The 18,873-nt window shown below is 39.4% G+C and overlaps 1 protein-coding gene across 3 annotated transcripts in view; it reads left to right on the forward strand.

Annotated features, from left to right (window-relative positions):
• Window positions 1–18,873, forward strand: part of apaf1 (apoptotic peptidase activating factor 1) — a 246,539-nt gene that overhangs the window by 97,733 nt on the left and 129,933 nt on the right. For all 3 annotated transcript variants that reach the window (XM_063072508.1, XM_063072510.1, XM_063072509.1), the window contains exons 12-15: window positions 12,717–12,901; window positions 14,944–15,070; window positions 15,998–16,123; window positions 16,702–16,833. In XM_063072508.1, the coding sequence (XP_062928578.1) occupies window positions 12,717–12,901; window positions 14,944–15,070; window positions 15,998–16,123; window positions 16,702–16,833 (570 nt within the window). The remainder of the gene's footprint in view (window positions 1–12,716; window positions 12,902–14,943; window positions 15,071–15,997; window positions 16,124–16,701; window positions 16,834–18,873) is intronic.

The raw sequence follows: 18,873 nt of genomic DNA on the forward strand, positions 1-18,873 counted from the left end.
CATTCTGGTGACGTGATTTCGGGTCTTTCGGGTGATCTGACGCTTTGCTCTCTCTGAGAATGTTCCACGAAACTCAAACAAAGCGTGCGGCAAGGAGGCCAGGAAGTCTGGAGATGGGCTCACGATCGACTCCATCTCTCAATAGCTGAATAGCTGAAGAAGATTGAACATCAAGATGAGTGTGGAGAGTGAACGAGTGATTAGTGCTGTCTACTAGCCTCTCCCTTGCAGCTCCCGAGGGAATGTCCTTGCATTTGAGTGATCTTTCCCCCTCTCTCTATCCCATGATGCTGTTGGCAGATGGTGCTGGAGCAAGGTTTACTTGACACAGATTGTAGATTTGGACTCTAATTCAGGTTTATGATGTATTCTAATTTATAGTTCTAATGCTGGTCGCACTTTTTTGTTACTATATTTGGGTGGTTTTTGAATTGGAGTGGCCTGCAGATAATGAACAATGAGGTGAACTGTACTGAAACGTGCCTTTTGATTTTGTGGTTTATATTCTCCGTTTTTGCTTGTTTTTTTTCCTTTGTAGCTGTTACTGCATGGGGGGGGCGCGATTTGACGTTTTTCTTTAAATGGTTTGGTTCCATGGTTCTTTGTTTCATGACTGTCTGTGGGGAAGATGAATTTCGGTGTTGTATACTGTTTATATATACTTTGTACTTCGAATCTTTGAAATTTATTTCAATTCAATTCTGATTATGTAAACAGAAGAATGAAGATTACTATGTATGATCAGGTTAAATTTTAACTATTCAATCCCAGGAAACAACCTGGTGAATCTTTGCTGTATTCTTTCTATTGCAAGTATATTCTCTGGTAGGGAGATAAAATTTAAACAATATTCCAGGTGCATACTCAACAATTTGCTGCATAAGTGCAATTCAGTGTCTTTACTTGTACCCAAATATGGTGTCGGGAAGTGTATGGTCATGTATTTTGGTAGAAGTAATAAAAGCATCAACTATTTTCTAAACAGGAAGAAAATTCAAAAATCTGAGGTACAAGGGGATTTGGGAGTCCACATGCAGAATTCCTTAAAGGTTAATTTGCAGGTTGAATTGGTGGTGAGGAAGGCGAATGCAATGTGTGCATTAATTTCAAGAGGACTAGAATATAAAAGCAAGGATGTAATGCTGCAGCGGTATGTGAGGCATCACTTGGAGTATTGTGAGCAGTTTTGAACCTTTCATTTAAGAAAGGATGTGTTGACTTTGGAGAGGGATCAGAGAAGGTTCATGAGAATGATTCTGGGAATGAAAAGGTTATCATATGACTATGGGCTTGTACTTGCTGGAATTTAGAAGAATGGAGATGGGGGGAAATCTTACTGAAGCCTGTTGATTGTTGAAATATAGAGTGGATATGAAGAGGATGTTTCATTTGGTTGGGTTAGTCTAGGACCAGAAGGTACAGCCTCAAAATAGAGGGATGTCCATTTGGAACAGAGGTGAGGAATTTCTTCAGCCAGAGGGTGGTGAACCTGTGGCTGTGGAGGCTATGTCATTGGGTGTATTTACTGTGGAGGTTGATAGGTTCCTGATTAGACAGAGCGTGAAAGGTTTTGAGGAGAAGGCAGGAGATTGGGGTTAAATGGGAAATGGATCAGCCATGATGAAATGGCGGAGCAGACTCATGGGCTGAATGGCCTAATTCTGTTCCTATGTCTTATAAATATCCCAATTGCAGCAATCAGTGGAGTATTTTACTTCTCCAGTTTCTTGCTGCTCCTGCATGTTACTTTCAGTGGTTTGTATATAATGGTACAATCCCATGAAACTTAAGACTCTTTTTTTAACACACCAAAATGGATTGCTTCATATTTATCTGCATTATATTCAATTTGCCACATCAACTTCAAATTACTTAGCATATCTGTTATTTTCTTGACGTCTCTCTGCATCCTCTTCACAATTTACACTGCCATTCAATTATGAATCATCAGCATCAGCTTGGATGCATTGCACTTAGCAACCCATCCAAATCAGTGATACATTCTGTGAGTAACTGGGGCCTAAGCACTGACTGACTCCTGTTGCACCACAGTCATTACTGTAGCTTCCAAGCATAAAAATAAGTTGTTAATCCTGAAACAGAAATTGCTGCTAATATTCAGCAGTTCAGGTCACATCTGTGGGAGAAGGAACAGATTTAACATTTCAGTTAAGAATCATTTTGTCAGAACTAAACTTCATCTCTATTGACTTGGAATTTTGACTGTTTCTCACCCCACAGATGCAGCTAACCTGCTGAGTATTTTCAGTATTTTCTGTTTTCATTTTTTTTAAAGTTCCAGCATCTGTAGTTTTTAGATTTTCTGCATTTTATTTCTACTGATTACATTCTGTTAACCAATCCTCACTGGGATATTGCTCTCAACTCCATATGTTCTAATTTTGTTTAATAACTTTTTCTATGATACCTTACTAAAGCCCTTCTCAAAGTCCAAATGCACAAGGTTCACTCTAGCCTATTTTGTTAGTGACATTCTCAAAATTTCTTTTAGATTTGTGAAATAAGATTCTTTTATGAATACACGTTCATTGTGTTCAATTAGGTTATTATTTACCTAGTGTTCCATTACAATTAATAGATTTCTTTGCTGATATCTGTCTAATTAGTCTTTGGTTTCCTCTCCCTCTCAAAAGTGGGAGTACATTTGCCACTTTATGCTTAGTAGAATTTTGGAGTATGACAACCAGCGCATCCATTTGTTCCAATACCAGCTGTTCAAAGTCTTGGGGATTTATTGGCTTTCAATTCAATTAATTTACTCCCTGAGAGTAATTCTCAATGGTAGAAGATGGAGGTTTAATTGAACATGAAAGATTTCTCTCATTAAAGTTTTTAGGATTTACATGACGTTACTATATTTATTGACCAAACACTAAAACATTTTGGCTGCTCTTCTCAAAAAGTATATGAATCAGCTTTACGATGTGGACTATAGCCATTTATAGATCATTGAGGGTGATGAGTTCCCTTCCCCAAAGGATAGAGTGGTTGCATTTTTCTTATTTTATTTGTGTTAACTCACATATAATTGGTTTCATTTTCACAGCTTGACATGTGGGTTTTTGAACTCCTGACCGTAGATCACATAAGCAGCAGAAGCATTTGAGATTACTGTGATGATCAAAGCAACTTTGCCTGTATTTTTCTTATTTAAAATAGAACAGAACTTTAAAAAAAATCATAATGTCAGGATTACATAGTCAGGCAGCATCTGGGACAAACAGTTGCTATTTCAGGTTGATGACTTTTTATTTGTCTTGTTCCATTCTTGGTTCAGCTCACCCGCTAAAGCCTTGATTTACGCCTTTATATTGCACAACAACCTGCACTCAACATTAGTCAGTAAGACCAAGGAATTGAATGTAGACTTCAGTAAGGAGAAGTTGAGGGCATGCACACCAGTCCTCATTGAGGGATCAGCAGTGGAAAAGGTGAGCAGTTTCAAGTTCCTGACGATCTACCCTGGGCCCGCCATATTGATGCAACTGCAGAGATGGCACGACAGCAGCTGAATTTCATTAAGAGTTTGAGGAGACCTGGTATGTCACCAAAGTCTCTCGCAAATTTTACAGATATACCGTAGAGAGCATTTTAAATGGTTGCATCACCGTCTTGTCAGAAAGGGCCACTGCACATGTTTGGAATAGCTGCAGAAAGTTGTAAAGACAGCCAGCTGCATCATGAGCACTGGCCTCCCCAGCATCGAGTACATCTTCAAAAGGCAATGCCTCAAAAAGGCAGCATCCATCATTAAAAACCCTTATCACCTAGGAAAACCTTGTTCTCATTGCTATCATCAGGGAGAAGCTACAGGAGCCTGAAGGCACACCCTGAACACTTCAGAAACATCATCTACTTCGCCATCAGGTTTCTTACTGGACAATAAACCAGTGCATGAACACCACCTCAGTTTTTTTGTTCTCATCTGGCACTACTTGATTAGTTTATATGTGGTGTTGAGCTGCCTGAGGAACTCCCAAGTTCTCATGGAGAAAGTATTTCCACAGTGCTATTAAGGTATCAAATTCCATGATTTTGGCTCATGATCAAAGTGCAGTACAGTCCAAGTGTAAGCTTTGGTGAAAATGCACCTCATTAGCTTCATTGATATTGTTGAAGAACTTGTGTTACTCCACTGCATCTTTTAGATTTTGTACTCTGCCGTTATGATGTGTTTGTAATGGGGAGAGTTGTAGAATGGGACAATGCTACCCTCTGATAACAATGGTTCACAGCAAGACCCTGGCCAGTGTGGGCCACTCCCATATCTCAGAAGCTACCTTTCACCAAAAATGGACAAGGATGATAAAGTTCGTCATGGCATTTGATATACTATCACAGCCTTGGCCAATTAAGGAAAAAGTCTGCTCTCTACCTGACCTTTCTCATGCAGAACTGATGTAGCTTCCCTGGTCCTTGTGAGCTTCTGTAATCAACATATTTCTCCACCTTTCCTGGCTCCAGTCACATCTTCCCCTCTTGCCCCTTTCTGCTTTCCACTTGGTCCAATCTATCCATGTTTTCTTCATCGCTTCCCATCAATTCTATTTTGCATACCTCAAATTCCCAGCAACTTCAGGAGGTACATCACATGTATCTGCAGCTCCTCCTTTACCATTATCCAGGGATCAATCTTTCCAGGTGAGGCTGAAATTCATATGCAACTCCTCCCCCTTGCCTATTACATTCAGTGCTAGTGATATGTCCTTCTCTGCATTGGAGGCCAAGAGTAAACTTGGAGACCACTTTGCAGAGCATCAGTAAAGGCCACCATGAGCTTCCTGTTGCCACACTGACACTTATGTCCTTGGCCACCTTCATTGCCACTGTGAGGCCAAACGCTAAAAGATAATATGTCATATTCTACATGGGTCGCCAGCAAAGCTATGAAACATTGAATTTTCCAATTTCGGGCAATCCAGTCCTGAAGAAAGATCTCAGCCTGAAATATCGAATGCTTATTCCTTTCAACAGATGCTGCCTGACCTGCTGAGTTCCTCCAGCATTTCCCACATGTTGCTTTGGATTTCCAGCATTTGCAGACTTGCCCGTGTTTATGATTGGCCACTGCCCCATGTTCCTTTCACACTCGTCCCAGTCTATCCAGGGTCTTTTTTCTTTAGTTCACTTTTCCATTCACCCTCCTTTCCCTCACTTGGTTCCATCTTCTCACCAGCCTTCTCTTTTCTGATTCTAGCTATCACCTACCAGCCTCTATCTCAGCACACACTCCATTCTTCTCCCCCATCTGATTCCATCTACCCATCATCTACCACTCATCTGGTTGCACCTGTCAATTACCAGCCTCAGTTTCACCCCCCCCCCCCACTTCTGTGCACTTTAAAGTGTTTCCTCTGTCCTGATGCAGGGTCTCATTCTGAAATGTCAACCATCCCTTTGCTCTCATAGATATTGTTTGACTTGCTGAGTTCTTCCAGCAAGGAAGATTCTACCATTTGCAGTCTCTTGCATCTTCTAAGGAAGAGGATGTTTGATCAAGACTTAAAACCTACCGTAAAACTTGTGGTACTTGAAGAATTCTTAATGTAATGGCGTCCCATGTCCAGTGGAGATGCCCTTTTGATCGTGGATCAGTGCCCAGAAGATTTAGTGTGAATGTTTCTTGCTGGTTACAACCGTTGCTTGAATACTGTCAAGACCATGTTGTACTTTGGCAGATACTTGCTTCATTGTTTGCAAGGTTACAAATGGAAGGGATGCTGGTCATTCATTAAAATATCTCTCTTTCTGACTTTATGATGGAGAAAGTTATTCCCAGCTTCTGTAGATGATTGGGTTTTGAACAATATCCTGAAAAATTTCTGTAGCTTTTTCCTGGGCATAAGCAAATAGTTTGCCACAGTACAGTCATCTTCCTTTGTGCTAGTATAGCTTCAGCAAATGTCTTCAGTTTCATGAAGGCTCTTTGTTGCTACATGTAATGATGTCATACAGGTTTCCCCCGCCATCCGAAGGTAGAGTGTTCCTATGAAATGGTTCGTAAGCCGAAATGTCGTAAAGCGAAGAAGCAATTACCATTTATTTATATGGGAAAAATTTGTGAGCGTTCGCAGACCCAAAAATAACCTACCAAATCATGCCAAATAACACACAAAACCTAAAATAACAGTAACATATAGTAAAAGCTGGAATGATATGATAAATACACAGCCTATATAAAGTAGAGATACTTTTCCACAATCATTACTGCACTGTTCTCCGTAGCGAAAATCTCACACAAGCGCTCTCGGCAAAAACACAGCACAAGCGCTCTCCAGTAACCTTTAAGCCATGAAGCTGCCAAATCATACCAAATAACACATAAAAATACACAGCCGATATAAAGTAGAAATAATGTATGTATAGGTAGTATCACTTACCGGAATTGGTTCAGCGCCGAGCACACTGATGATGGTGTGTTAGGCTGAGTCGTCGCAGGTTGGGTGGTGCAGTGGCCCCTACCCTCCAGGCCACCGACAGATACCGATCCGCGAAGCATGCAGGGGTGCAGCAGTGGCCGGGAGGCACACAGCACATCTTTAAGAAAAAAGCCGAAATAAGCATGCCAATTAATTAGGTACCGCCTTGCACATAATTGTCGGCCCAGATCAGTGCCGATTTCTGATTGTGTCGTCTCTGATCTGGGCCGATAATTACGTGTTGGGCGGCACCTAATTAATTAGCATGTTTATTTCGGCTTTTTTCTCAAAGATGTGCTGTGTGCCTCCCTGCTACCGCTGCATTCTCTGCGAATCGCGGGGTGGTGGGACACTGGGGTATCATCTCGTCATCTGTTCCCATTAGAGCAGGCAGCTCATCTTCTCCTATGACTGCCTACCTCGATGTCGAAGGTCGAGGTTCGTCGTCTGCTGTGGCTGATGCAGAAGGCTTGCTTGACTGCTGAGCCTTGTGCATTTTTCTATCATACAGTTCTTTGTAAGGACTCAAACCATCCTGCAAATATCCCCTAAACCTACGTACTCTTTCAAAATTAACGTCGTATTTTATCATTGCAGCGAAAATCTCACGCAGTTGCTTCACATTCAGTTCCTAGACAACTTCACTTTTGGTCCGTTTGCTACTGCATTCAGTTTCAATTGTTATCCTTTCCTCTTCCAATTGCATCAGCTCTTCATCTATCAGTTCTTGGTCATGGGATGCCAAAACCTCTTCAACATCATGTTCGTCAGCTTCCACATGCCAAACTCACTTAGTCCTTACTTCATTCACCACGATCAAAATGCTTAATTATGTGTAGTTTTACGCTAAGTGTAACACGCTTACGAGCTCTTTTAGGCTTTTCCAATACCTTAGAACTCATCTTGCAAACGGCTGCTCACAGACTCGTGTTAAAGCAATGCCGGATGGAATGCAGTTCTGAATCCGGGGGAAAGTGGCTGCTCGGGGTGCGCGCTGCCTTTTATCGCATGCCGATTTTCTCCGCACGCTGTTTTCTTTTCGTAACAGTGAAAACACCTTCTGAAAGCGAAAACAGGGTACTAATGTAGGTCTTTCGTAACAGTGAGGTTTCGTAAAGCAAACATTCAAAAAGCGGGGGACACCTGTACTCTGATGACATTCCTATCTTGCCTCTGCAATTTGACCTGGTCCATATTCAGGCCAGCTATAATGATGTCCAATCCTAACCGGTCCTGAGCATTTGGCCCATCAAAGTGCAGAACATACTTGATGGGCCAAATGATCTAATTCTGCTCCTGTGTCTTGTAGTCACAATCCTGGAGAAAAGTACAGGGAAGTAAGTGCTGGTTGACAGCATTATTGATGATCACTTTACTGGTAACTGAGAGGAGGCCTATGATCAATTGATTATCCACATTGAATTGCCTACCATTTTGTTCTGCAGATGGTACCAACCCAATTTCTCCACATTGTTTAGGTGCCTGTAGTACTTCTGTATAGGAATCACTTGACTTAGAGCTATTGCAATTTCAGCAATTTGTCTGGTATATGGTCAGTCCTGAACACTTTGCTTTATTCACTGAACTTGATATTCTTGAGTCTGCAGTTGGATTCTGTGGTGGTGAGGACCTGATGAGGGTGAGATACTTTGGAGTTTGATTGTAGATTATTGCAATTGCTTCACTCTTGTCTTTTATGTATGTTGGCTACTGGCATTGTTAACAATATTTATGTTTTATTTTGCTTTAAAAAAAATTTTCGCTCCAATATGGAGCTTTGATCTTTTCTGATATTTTGAACAGCTGGATCAAATAGCACAGAATTTTGCAAATGCAGATGGCAAATCAAAAATGGACAGGATATAGAAAATAAAGAATAAATCATTCAGGATATGAATCAAAACCGGGGAAACAAAAGTGGATGAGTTTCTAAAGATAATTAATAAGAGTTAATGAGTATCAGTCCCCTCAGGAAGTGAATCTCAAAAAATAAAAGGAGATAGTAGATCTTAATATAAAAGCTGAACTAACCTTAAGCTGCATTGTGAGTGTTAAGATCTAACCTAAAACAAGCTAATAACATTTTAGAAACCGTGATTCTTAAAAGAATGAGTCTCACTGTGTTTTGTTTTCTCTGCCACTTTGGATTCAGAAATTTGCTTCAATCGCTAATACAGTAAATATAAAATAAGTAATAAAGAAAATCATTCAGCTAAACAACTGCATTCCCTCCTTTTATCTCCCCTAAGAGTGAATATCTACCAGAAATAAATGCTTCAAGAAGTTTTATTTGACTGCCTTCCTCGCCTTTGAGCATGATTAGGCAAAATTACTGGATATTGATATAATCTCTTGACAATTTGCATTCAAGGTTTGCCTCAATAACAAGTAAGCCGTTTTTACTTACAGCTGGCTTTCTGTCTTTGATCTCATTGTTACCAAGGGTTTAAACCGATCTACATTGACGCAATCTCATGCTGCATGCCAGCATACCTCAGTCTTTTGATTTGATATTTACTTGCCTGTAAGACAGTGATGCTATGAGTAGTGATTTTTCAAATGACAAATGAGTCAACCTGACAAATACTTATTAACATAAATTAGTCTCAAGGTCCACATCAACAGAACTTGAAGACCAAATGGTTCAAGAGCTGCAAGTCTTAATACCTAAAAAGGTCTTCCTATTCATTGATACAATTTTCCATCCTAGTCTCTGTCGTAATCAAGTAAATTTATTATCAAAGTGCATATATGTCACCATATACATCTGTGAGATTAATTTACTTGCGGGCATACTTAATAAATCCAATAACCATAATAGAATCAACGGAAGACTACACCGGTGTACAAAAGAAAACAAAATATGTAAATACAAAAAGAGAGAAGTAGTAATAATACTAATAAATAAATAAATAAATAAGCTACAAAAATTGAAAATATGAGATCTTTGTGATGAGATAAGAGCATCTTAGTGGCCTTCTTGAGTGTAGCTGAAAATTGTTGATGCTGAGGAGCGGATTTCTGTTGTGTGCTATTTTGTGATGTTTGCCCTAGCTCAGTGAGAATTTAGTTGAATGATTTTAATTTATTTCACAGGGATATAAGGTATTTGTTAGGATTGGCTGAATTTGAGCTAGGATTTGAGAGGTAAAAGCAAAGTAACTATTTCACATTTCCTTTGCAGTTAATACTTCACATTCTTAATATATTCTTCTTGCTTTGAAGAGTTTAACAGTACATAGACAACTTTTTGCAGAAAGTTATTCAAAAAGTCAATTAAAAGCAGAATACATTAGGTTGCTAATGATTCTAATTCTTTGATAATTTTTATAGTTTTGTTTGTACCTTTCTGTCCTTATAAAAATGTTCTTATAAGAATTCCAAATGTAAATCCTTGAGGCACCCTTTTCAGTGTTCCACAATCTCATCTCCTTAGTTTATTTCATATTTATTGCTCCCTTTGTTGGTGGTTTATTTGCCTGAAAGTGTTTCAGCTGCAAAGTAGTTGTGAACTTGAATAGATATGCAGTAACCCCATTGAGAGGTGGAGAGGAATTGGTTACAAAGAATTGTATGGCACTTTTATATAAGGAAATACTAATCGTATCTCAAATAACATGGCAGTCTTAGTAGTTCGCAATGCAGGTTCACAATACCGGACATATAATAATTCAGAAATCATAATGAGCTACTTATGGGCTGGATTATTGAATCTCATGCCCATCTGCCACTTGCTACATTGTTATATCTACCGGGTGTTCCTCCTCACAGTCACTGGCAAACCTGCTTAACTCCAACTAAACTCAACAGGCTGACCCTGCCGAATGCAGCTGGCAGGATAATGACTCTAATGCATATTATAGATGCAGAATTAAAGAGTGATGAATTTACAGCATTTTGCAAAGAATTAGATTTTTCAATGGATTGTTCAAGATTTTTCAAGATGGCCACCCCCATAACACACTCTATACTCTACCGGGCTTGGTAGCTGCAAGTTATGTCATTCGATAGTGATGCCTGACTACTTCCTCCCAGGTGGTGGGGTCTGTGTCCCTTCTCATTGACTAAATTAAGCGGCAGGGCCCGGGCCTAAGACGGCGAATGAGCCAATTGCTGGAGTAGACTTAGGGTGATTCAAAGTAGTAGATCTGAGGCAAGGCAGAGTTGAAATGGAGAGGCCCAGGCCCGAGAGCGAGAAACAAGCTGAGATCTGACTGATTTAAGTGCAGGACCAGATTCGGAAAGTCGGATACTGGCCAAATTGAGCCAGTGAGTCCCAGGCTCGAGAGCATGTTGGAGCGACAGGGCGCTGGTCCAAGTGTGAGGAGCTAGCTGTGGTTTTTGGCCAACTTAAGCAGCAGGCTGGATTGGAAAAGTCAGGGTGTCAGTGTTTAGCTCACTATGTGCGAGGTTTACTTGTCTCTTCTGAACCGAGGCTGTGGCCCACAACTAACAGGCTCCTGGATCAACCATGACTGACTTTGTGATTGTGGACTCACTTTCATGCACTTCAGTTCTGAATACTATATATTTGCTTACTTCTGCTATTTTTATTCTGCACTTTGGGTGTTTGACGGTCTTTTTAAAATGAATTCTAATGGCTTTATTTGTTCTGTGGTTGCCTCTCGGGAGAGGAATCTCAAGTTAGTATATAGTATACATACTTCGATAATAAATGTACTTGGAACTTTGAACTTCTAAATTTAAGTTGCAGTTCTTATACATGACCTTTTCCAAACTATCAACTTCATAGATTTATGAGGTGTATTAAATATTTTAAAGTAGTTCAAATTGTTAGTTATTAAGTTGCTCACTTGGTTTAGGATGAGTTTCATTGGTCTTGATGATCAAGACTTAAAACACTCAATATTCAAATTGAAATTTCAATGTTTCTTGTACATGAAGGTGTGTAAGTGAAATCCGATTAGATTGTACAAATGTGTCTCACTTAGGTCTCTCTAATTGTTTTGGCTGAGTATTTAAAATGCTTTTAGAACATAGAATATAGAACAGTACAGCACAGTGCAGGTTGTTCAGACCACAATGTGTACTGGCCCTTTAAGCTACTCCAAAATCAATCTATTCGTTCCCTCCCACATAACCCTTCACTTTTCCTCCATTTACTGTATATGCCTATCTTACGAGTATCCTACTTGTCTCTCATGTATGTGTCTCTACTGCCACCCCTGCCCTCAGCAGTGCATTCCACACACCTACCACTCTTCATGAAAAGAAAAACTACCTCTGACATCTTCTCATTCTTCCTCAAAACACCTTTAAGTTTTAGTCCCTTGTATTAGTCGTTTTCATCATGGGAAAGAAAAGTCGCTGGCTGTCTACTCTATCTATGCCCCATTATCTTGGATACCTCTATCAAGTCAACTCTCATCTTCCACTCCAAAGAGAAAAGGCCTGGCTTGCTCAAGCTATCCTTATAAGACAATATCCTCATTTTGTGAAGTGATATTTGATGTGGGTCTTTAACAATATGCAACTCGGGTATTAATCCCATGAGGTAGGGGCTTGAACCCGTTATTCTAAGGTGCCTCGCCACTGAGTGATTTGTGCACCACCACATCTCAGTGGATACCTGATCACAAGCAGCAAAGACCACCCATTGACATGAGCTGGGCGATTCAGATCCAGTGGCATGGTAAAGGACCAGTTTTGCCAGTGAGTGGTAGTCAGGAGTTGGTAGTTTGGCAGTCGCCCAACGATCATACCTTCAAGTCTGAAATGGCAAAAACATACTGGTGTAACAGTAGTGGTTGTTGTAATGTGAACAAAATCTCTAAAGCTAGTGGATATAGAAGTGCTTTATTCAACAAAAACAAGAGCAGGCTTCATATTGAGACCTTCTTGGAGGAAGAGACTCCTGATCAAATATTACATGACATTTTTATATGCTGATGATCAAAGGTAACAGCAGGGCAATTCTATAGTTACAATGCATCTACAATGCTTCCTTTGTATTACATATAGTTTTCACACATCGTCTTTTTTGTCCCAATGTTCCAGACATCCAAAATAAATGTTAATCAGCACTGTCTGGTTTGCAAGTCAACTCTAGTCTACAGCTTCATGAAAACTATTGTTCAGGGCTGCATTTTAAATTCAATCTACAATCCACGTTCATTTCTGTAGAATGGTTGCTGGTGAAGTTGATATTTACTATATACCCTAACTCCAGAATACACCCTAGCAGTGGTCTGCAAATGGATTGATCATCTCTGCATGTGTGAGCCTCAAGTTAAAGTTGTTCCAATTATTTTGCAGAATAGTACTGTGCGGGAAAATTTTCAAGAATTCCTGTCTTTGAAAGGACATCTTATGGTGCAGAAACCTTTTCCAGATATTGTGCAGTTGGGACTTTGTCAGCCAGACTCCTCTGAAGTGTACCGTCAAGCAAAACTGAAGGCTGTGGAAAAAGCCAATAATGGAGCTATCTACTTGGAATGGATGTTAGTATTCAAAAGTGGTATGACGTCAAAAAGTCTGTTTAGCTGGTTTAATATCAATGTGATTTTGCTTTTGTGTTATTTGTTGATCAGAGACTTACTGAATTTGTTTTATCTTATATTTGTGTATTTTGGGGCTACCGCGGAGATTTAACTTCATATTTTGTCTAAAATTAACATGAAAACATTGAGTTTATCCTAGTAATTAAAAATTGTATAATAGTTTAACAAAATATCAATTGAATTAATTTTCTATTAGGTTCAGGTCTGTTAGGTTTTTTTTAGAAATAGGCTAAAATTCTCTTGATGAAATCTCCTTGTTGAGTCAGAAGCAACAATCATCCAGTCTATTAATAAATGTCGTAGTTTATGCTATGGATTGAAATTTTGAGATCTTGCTCTCTGCAGGTGTTTCTCTGTTGCATTTATTTTAAAATACTCTGCGGTTTTTGACTAAGATTGGATAAGTTGTGACATAATACACTGGCACCTTTCCATTCAACAGTTGTTGTCTGGCATGAAGATTTATATAAATAGCACATATGCTGGGGGGTGTTAAGCTCAGTAACACATTGACTGTTAAGATGTCATCAGATATTGCTTGAGCACATCTAAAGTGGTTGTAATATCTTGAACCTGACATCTGTTCTTTATCATCAGAGGAAAACAGCTTCCATGATTGAATTGCAAGATCTCAGCCAAATTGACTTTGAAGCAAATAGATTGAGATTACACAATATTTTGACTGATGCGGGGGAATAGTGTAATGTGTGTAGAGAATATTATATTTTTGGTGAGTGCAAGAAATATCAAAATTAAAAAAAAAATAGATCAGATGGTTGATTGAACTGACTCGGTGTATGGAATTAGTACGATTGCATTGACGAATCAACAATAACTCCGTGGACAAGTGACTTTGTTATGTCTGTGTGCATGTACAGTACATTCAACAAGGAGCAAATATTTTAATTGATGTGTGCAAGCAAAATGTTGGTTACTTAAGTTTGTTGACTGACCTCTACCTAGGTTTATACACCATTTCAATAGAGCTTTCATTAGCCAGAAAATTTTACATTGAGGATTTTGCAGTTCTCTGGCCTTAACATTGAACTGAATCTTCCTGGACCATATCTCATCTGATCCAGATGTGAAGGACCAAACTTGCTGTCCATTTGTGCATTCAAATTGAATGGCAAGATCCAAGCTGCGAGTCGTCCTCAGGCAGCCGAGCAGAGGCCCCACAAACAGACAAGCTTTGATCAAAGATGGATCTGGGGCAGATCTGACTTCCTGTCAGAGACCCTAATAGACACTAATAGTTTTTAAAAATCTCTGACCTCCTTAGGTTTATCTAAAATAATCTGAAAGAATATCTTGCTTTTTGCCTCCTGCTCATTTAATAATTCCCGTTTGGGTGAAGACGGTTTTCTTTGCCAAAATCTCAGTTCCATCTTGTAAGATGGCACTCTTTCTTGCTAGCTATTTACCCTTTGAATGCTTCTGAACTATCTAACTCTTACATATATTTGTTTTATGTTACTAAGCTGGCTCTATTTTGTAATATGTAGAAATTGTATAGAATTCTGTAAAATGTAGAAGAGGCCACACCCTCTTCTTGCTATTGTTATCGGGTAGGAGGTACAGAAGCCTTATTTAACTCCTCATGTCCCACACCACCAGGTTCAGGAACATTTATTACCCTGCAACCATTAGGCTCTTGAACTGGTGTGAATAACTTCACTTACCACTACACTGAGCTCATTCTATGATCTAGAGACACATTGTCAAGGACTCTTTCCAACTCAAATTCTCAATATAATTTTTATTTGCATGTCTCCTATTCTTTTGCACATTGGTGCTTGTATAGTTTTTCATAAAATTCTATTGCATTTCCTTTTTTCCTGTAAACGCCTGCAAAATAGTGAATCACGGTTGTATATATTATTATTACTTTAATTAAAAATTTATAATTTTAAAATAGGTTAAACAATATGCTTTAAGCACTTTTCTTCATGGATATAGGTTAATAATTTTTTTCATAACAGAAACAAGGCCACCTTGCAGAACTCATCACGACTTGTTGTTCAACTTCACTGTGATGCTGTTTTTCATGCCTGTTTTTCTCATGATGGATTGAAGATAGCTTCTTGTGGAGCAGACAAAACTTTGCAGGTAAATAAATAAACATTTCATGGAGTAGCATGGTAGCATAGTGGATAGCACAGCGCTTTGCAGTACCAGTGACCTGGGTTCACTTCCTGCTGCCGCCTGTAAGGAGTTTGTATGTTTTCCCTGTGGCCACATCGGTTTCCTGCGGATGTTGCGGTTTCTACCCACAGTCCAAGCATGCAACGCTTCGTAGGTTAATTAGTCATTGTAAATTGCCCCTTGATTGCTGGGGTTAAATCTGGGATTGCTGGGCGATGTAGCTCGAAGTTCCGGAAGCACCTACTCTGTGCTGTATCTCAATAAAATCAAAAATAAAATCTATTATTCCACTATTGTAATGAAAAATGTAAAAAAAAACGGTGTATTAAATCTATAGCAATCCTTTGACATCTTCGGTTTCTAAACATAGTGCTTTTTGTTATTTTGTATTGTTTGTCGTTACTATCTTTTGTATAGCTATCAATGATATTTATAGCTGTGTCACAGAATAGAAAGAAAAGTACTCGTAGGAATTTATATTTCACATTCTGCACTTAAAAATAAGCTTTTGAGACCTTATTTCCCTTTGTTGGATCACTGACACCATCAAAATGTTCACTAAGAAGCTCTCTAGTGATTTTTTTTATTTACCTGGTTTTAAAAATGAAATTTGTGCCTCATAAAGAAGTAATACTAAAGAGTTCATCACATCTGCATAGTTCAGCGCTTCACTTTTCTTTGAGAGGACTCAAAAACTACTAGTTCATGGAACAAGAATCTTTTCAGTCAGGTGTTGGTAATATTATATTCACAACTATTTTGAAACAATTTTCAGTTATCTTTTACATTTTTTCTAGGGGCACTTTAAGGGTCATGTGTGCGATCAATGATCAAGTTCTTGAAAAGAGTACGAGTAAATGTTTCAACATTCTATTTTAATTTGTTGTCCAGATTTTTAAAAGTGAGTCTGGTGAGAAACTTTTGGAGCTGGTTGCACATGATGATGAAGTGTTGTGCTGTGCATTTTCACCAGATGACAAGCTTGTTGCCACGTGCTCAGCTGATACAAAAGTTAAGGTAAGCGATTTCAGCAAACGTTTTTCAACAAACAACCTGGTGGAAGAACTCGGCAGGTCAAGCAGCATCAATCGGTGGGTGGGATGGGGGACGTTTCAGGTCAAAAACCTGCTTCAAGGCAGTTTGTTGCTTCAGATTCCAATACCTCCAGCCTCTTGAGTTTCTGGCAGATCTATTAATGACCACTTAGTGATTTAAATAAGCAGCATGAAGAGTGGCACATATTAGTGTTCTATTTTGAAGACACAGTGTGTTAGGATAATGGTTTGCTAACACTTTACAGCAGCAGCTCTAAAATTGGGGTTTGTGTCTCACTGTTGTCTGTTTGGACTTTGTATATTCTTCCTGTGACTTTTTGTATTTCCTCTGGGTGCTTCAGTTTCCTCCTACTGTTAGACTTAGTGAGTTTGCACATGCTACGTTGCCACCAGGAATGTGTAGTCTAACCAGCACAGTCATTGCTGATTTAATTTAACACAAGTGATGCATTTCACTCTGTTTCATGTACATGTGACAAATAAAGCTAATGTTTGTTAATTACATCAGCTTAACAGCTAAATGAAGTTCTTTCTTTGTAGATCTGGAATTCAATGACTGGCAACTTGATTCACACACTCCGTGAACACAGCGAACAAGTCAACTGCTGTCAATTTTCACATTCACAGCATATGATGATATTAGTTACATGCTCCAATGATACCCTTGTGAAAGTAAGTTCTTTATTGAGTTGGTGTCTTTTATATAGAAAACTAATTGAAACGTCAGATATTAATGCTGCTCGATAGCATTTCTCATGATAAGCTAATTGATACGTACCTGTTTTAACATGTAATGCACAAACATTATCCTGTTGTAAATTTGTTGTTTTATTTTGCACTGTGGAGCTTTTGCCCAACAGTCAACTGAATTGTAAACAGACAGTTGTTTGCTCACAGCATTCAGTTGAGCTGGAGGACAATTTCTTTTGCAATTTTCTGATAGGCCTTTAAGTGACTAAGGTGTCACGTCCTGGAGCTGCTGACACATTTGGCAGACCTTGTTAGAAGGCAGGAGTAGGACATAAAATGGATATCTCTTCTTTCTTTTCTCATGTCTATCTACAACCAGGCTGAGATTTTCTTTCAAGCAATTCACTCCTTCTCTGACTGACCTTTGTCTTCCATTGTGCAATTTCCATGTTGTATCTCTTGAAGTTTGTCTTGAGTGTGTTTTCAATGCATCTTATTTGGCTTCCTGTTTTTCTTTAGCAGTTTGTGTGTAAAGCAGTCATTTTGGGCAGGCTGACATTAGGCACGCTATGTCTGCTCCTTCTCAGTTGAGGCTGGATAATCAGGCCCACAACCACAGAAGATGTTGAGCTCTGTGTGAAATTGATGTCGCAGCCTCTCAACTCATGTTGCGAATCTTCTAAAGAAACTACTACCAGTGGTGACATTTAAACTTTTTCAGGTGTGTTCTATAGGTCACCCAAGTCTTGCAGCCATTAGGAGAGTTGGGATTCCTTCTGCTTGTAAGCTAAAAATCGAATACACTGAATTTATAGTTACTTAATGATTGGCGAGATAGACTGCTGAAAGCAAACCTAGCTTAACAGATTGTGTGCTCAATCTTAGCGTCTACGTTTGCCCTTGAGGGACTGATGTTTGCAAGGTAGTCAAAATGTTCTGCACTTTCCAATTCCTTGATGTAATTTCAGGTGTAATGATAGACCAGGAACAGGCTGGCCTCAGATTTCTGTGTGGCTGATGTTCAGAGTTAGCCTTAGGCTTTAGTAAGCTTTTGAGAATTAGTTAAGGGTTGTTTGTAGGTCTGTTGAAAATTTCATTGTGATACCATAATATAATCATCTGCAAACTGGTTTCCAATTATTATTCCAATCACACGGTAGTGTAGTGGTTAGCACAACACTTTACAGTACAGGCGACCTGAGTTCAATTCTCATCGCTGCCTGTAAGGAGTTTGTACGTTCTCCCTGTGACCACATGGGTTTTCTCCGAGTGCTCTGGTTTCTTCCCACTGTATTGATTGGTAGGTTAATTGGTCTTTGTAAATTTGTCCTTTGATTAGGCTAGCATTAAAAAAAACACTGGGGGTTTGCTGGGCAGTGTGGCTCAAAGGACTGGAAAGGTCTGCTCTGTGCTGTTTCCCAATAAGCAAACAAATAGGTTAGTTCCAGCATAGCAACGAGTGATATTGAAGGGATTATCATTAGTCTTGGATATTTGATGCTATTGCCCTGTGGCAAATGGTACAACATTTAAGGTGTCAAAGTAGTGTAGCAGTCCATGCAATGTTATTGCAGCTTGGTGCCATCTGTAAGGAGTTTGTCATTCTCTCTGTGACCGTGTGGGTTTCCTCCAGGTGCTCCTGTTTCTATAATCCAAGGATGTACCAGTTAATTGGTTATTATAAATTGTCCTGTGATTGGTGGTTGTCCATTGTGTCCGACAATGGCAGGAAACCTGTGTGGGAGAGTTTCTAAAGTGGAAAAGCCGTTGCACTAGGGCAGTTCCACTCTCTTGACCTCAGAAGTTTGGGTCCAGTGTTACAAATAAAGCATCACAAACTGGGGTCGTGTCTGCTTGCGGTGGATGACCATGGCGTCTTCTGTGTCTTGTCATGCCGTTTGCTTTCCATGGAGTATTGCAGTACCACCTTCCTGGCCGTTGGATCTCACTGTGGATCTCATCCACCCAGTCCACCAGATCTGACTTCGCGTACTAGGGGATGTTGTGGGGATGGAACTGGAC

This window comes from Mobula hypostoma, chromosome 20 (assembly GCF_963921235.1).
Source record: "Mobula hypostoma chromosome 20, sMobHyp1.1, whole genome shotgun sequence".
Classification (NCBI taxonomy): domain Eukaryota; kingdom Metazoa; phylum Chordata; class Chondrichthyes; order Myliobatiformes; family Myliobatidae; genus Mobula; species Mobula hypostoma.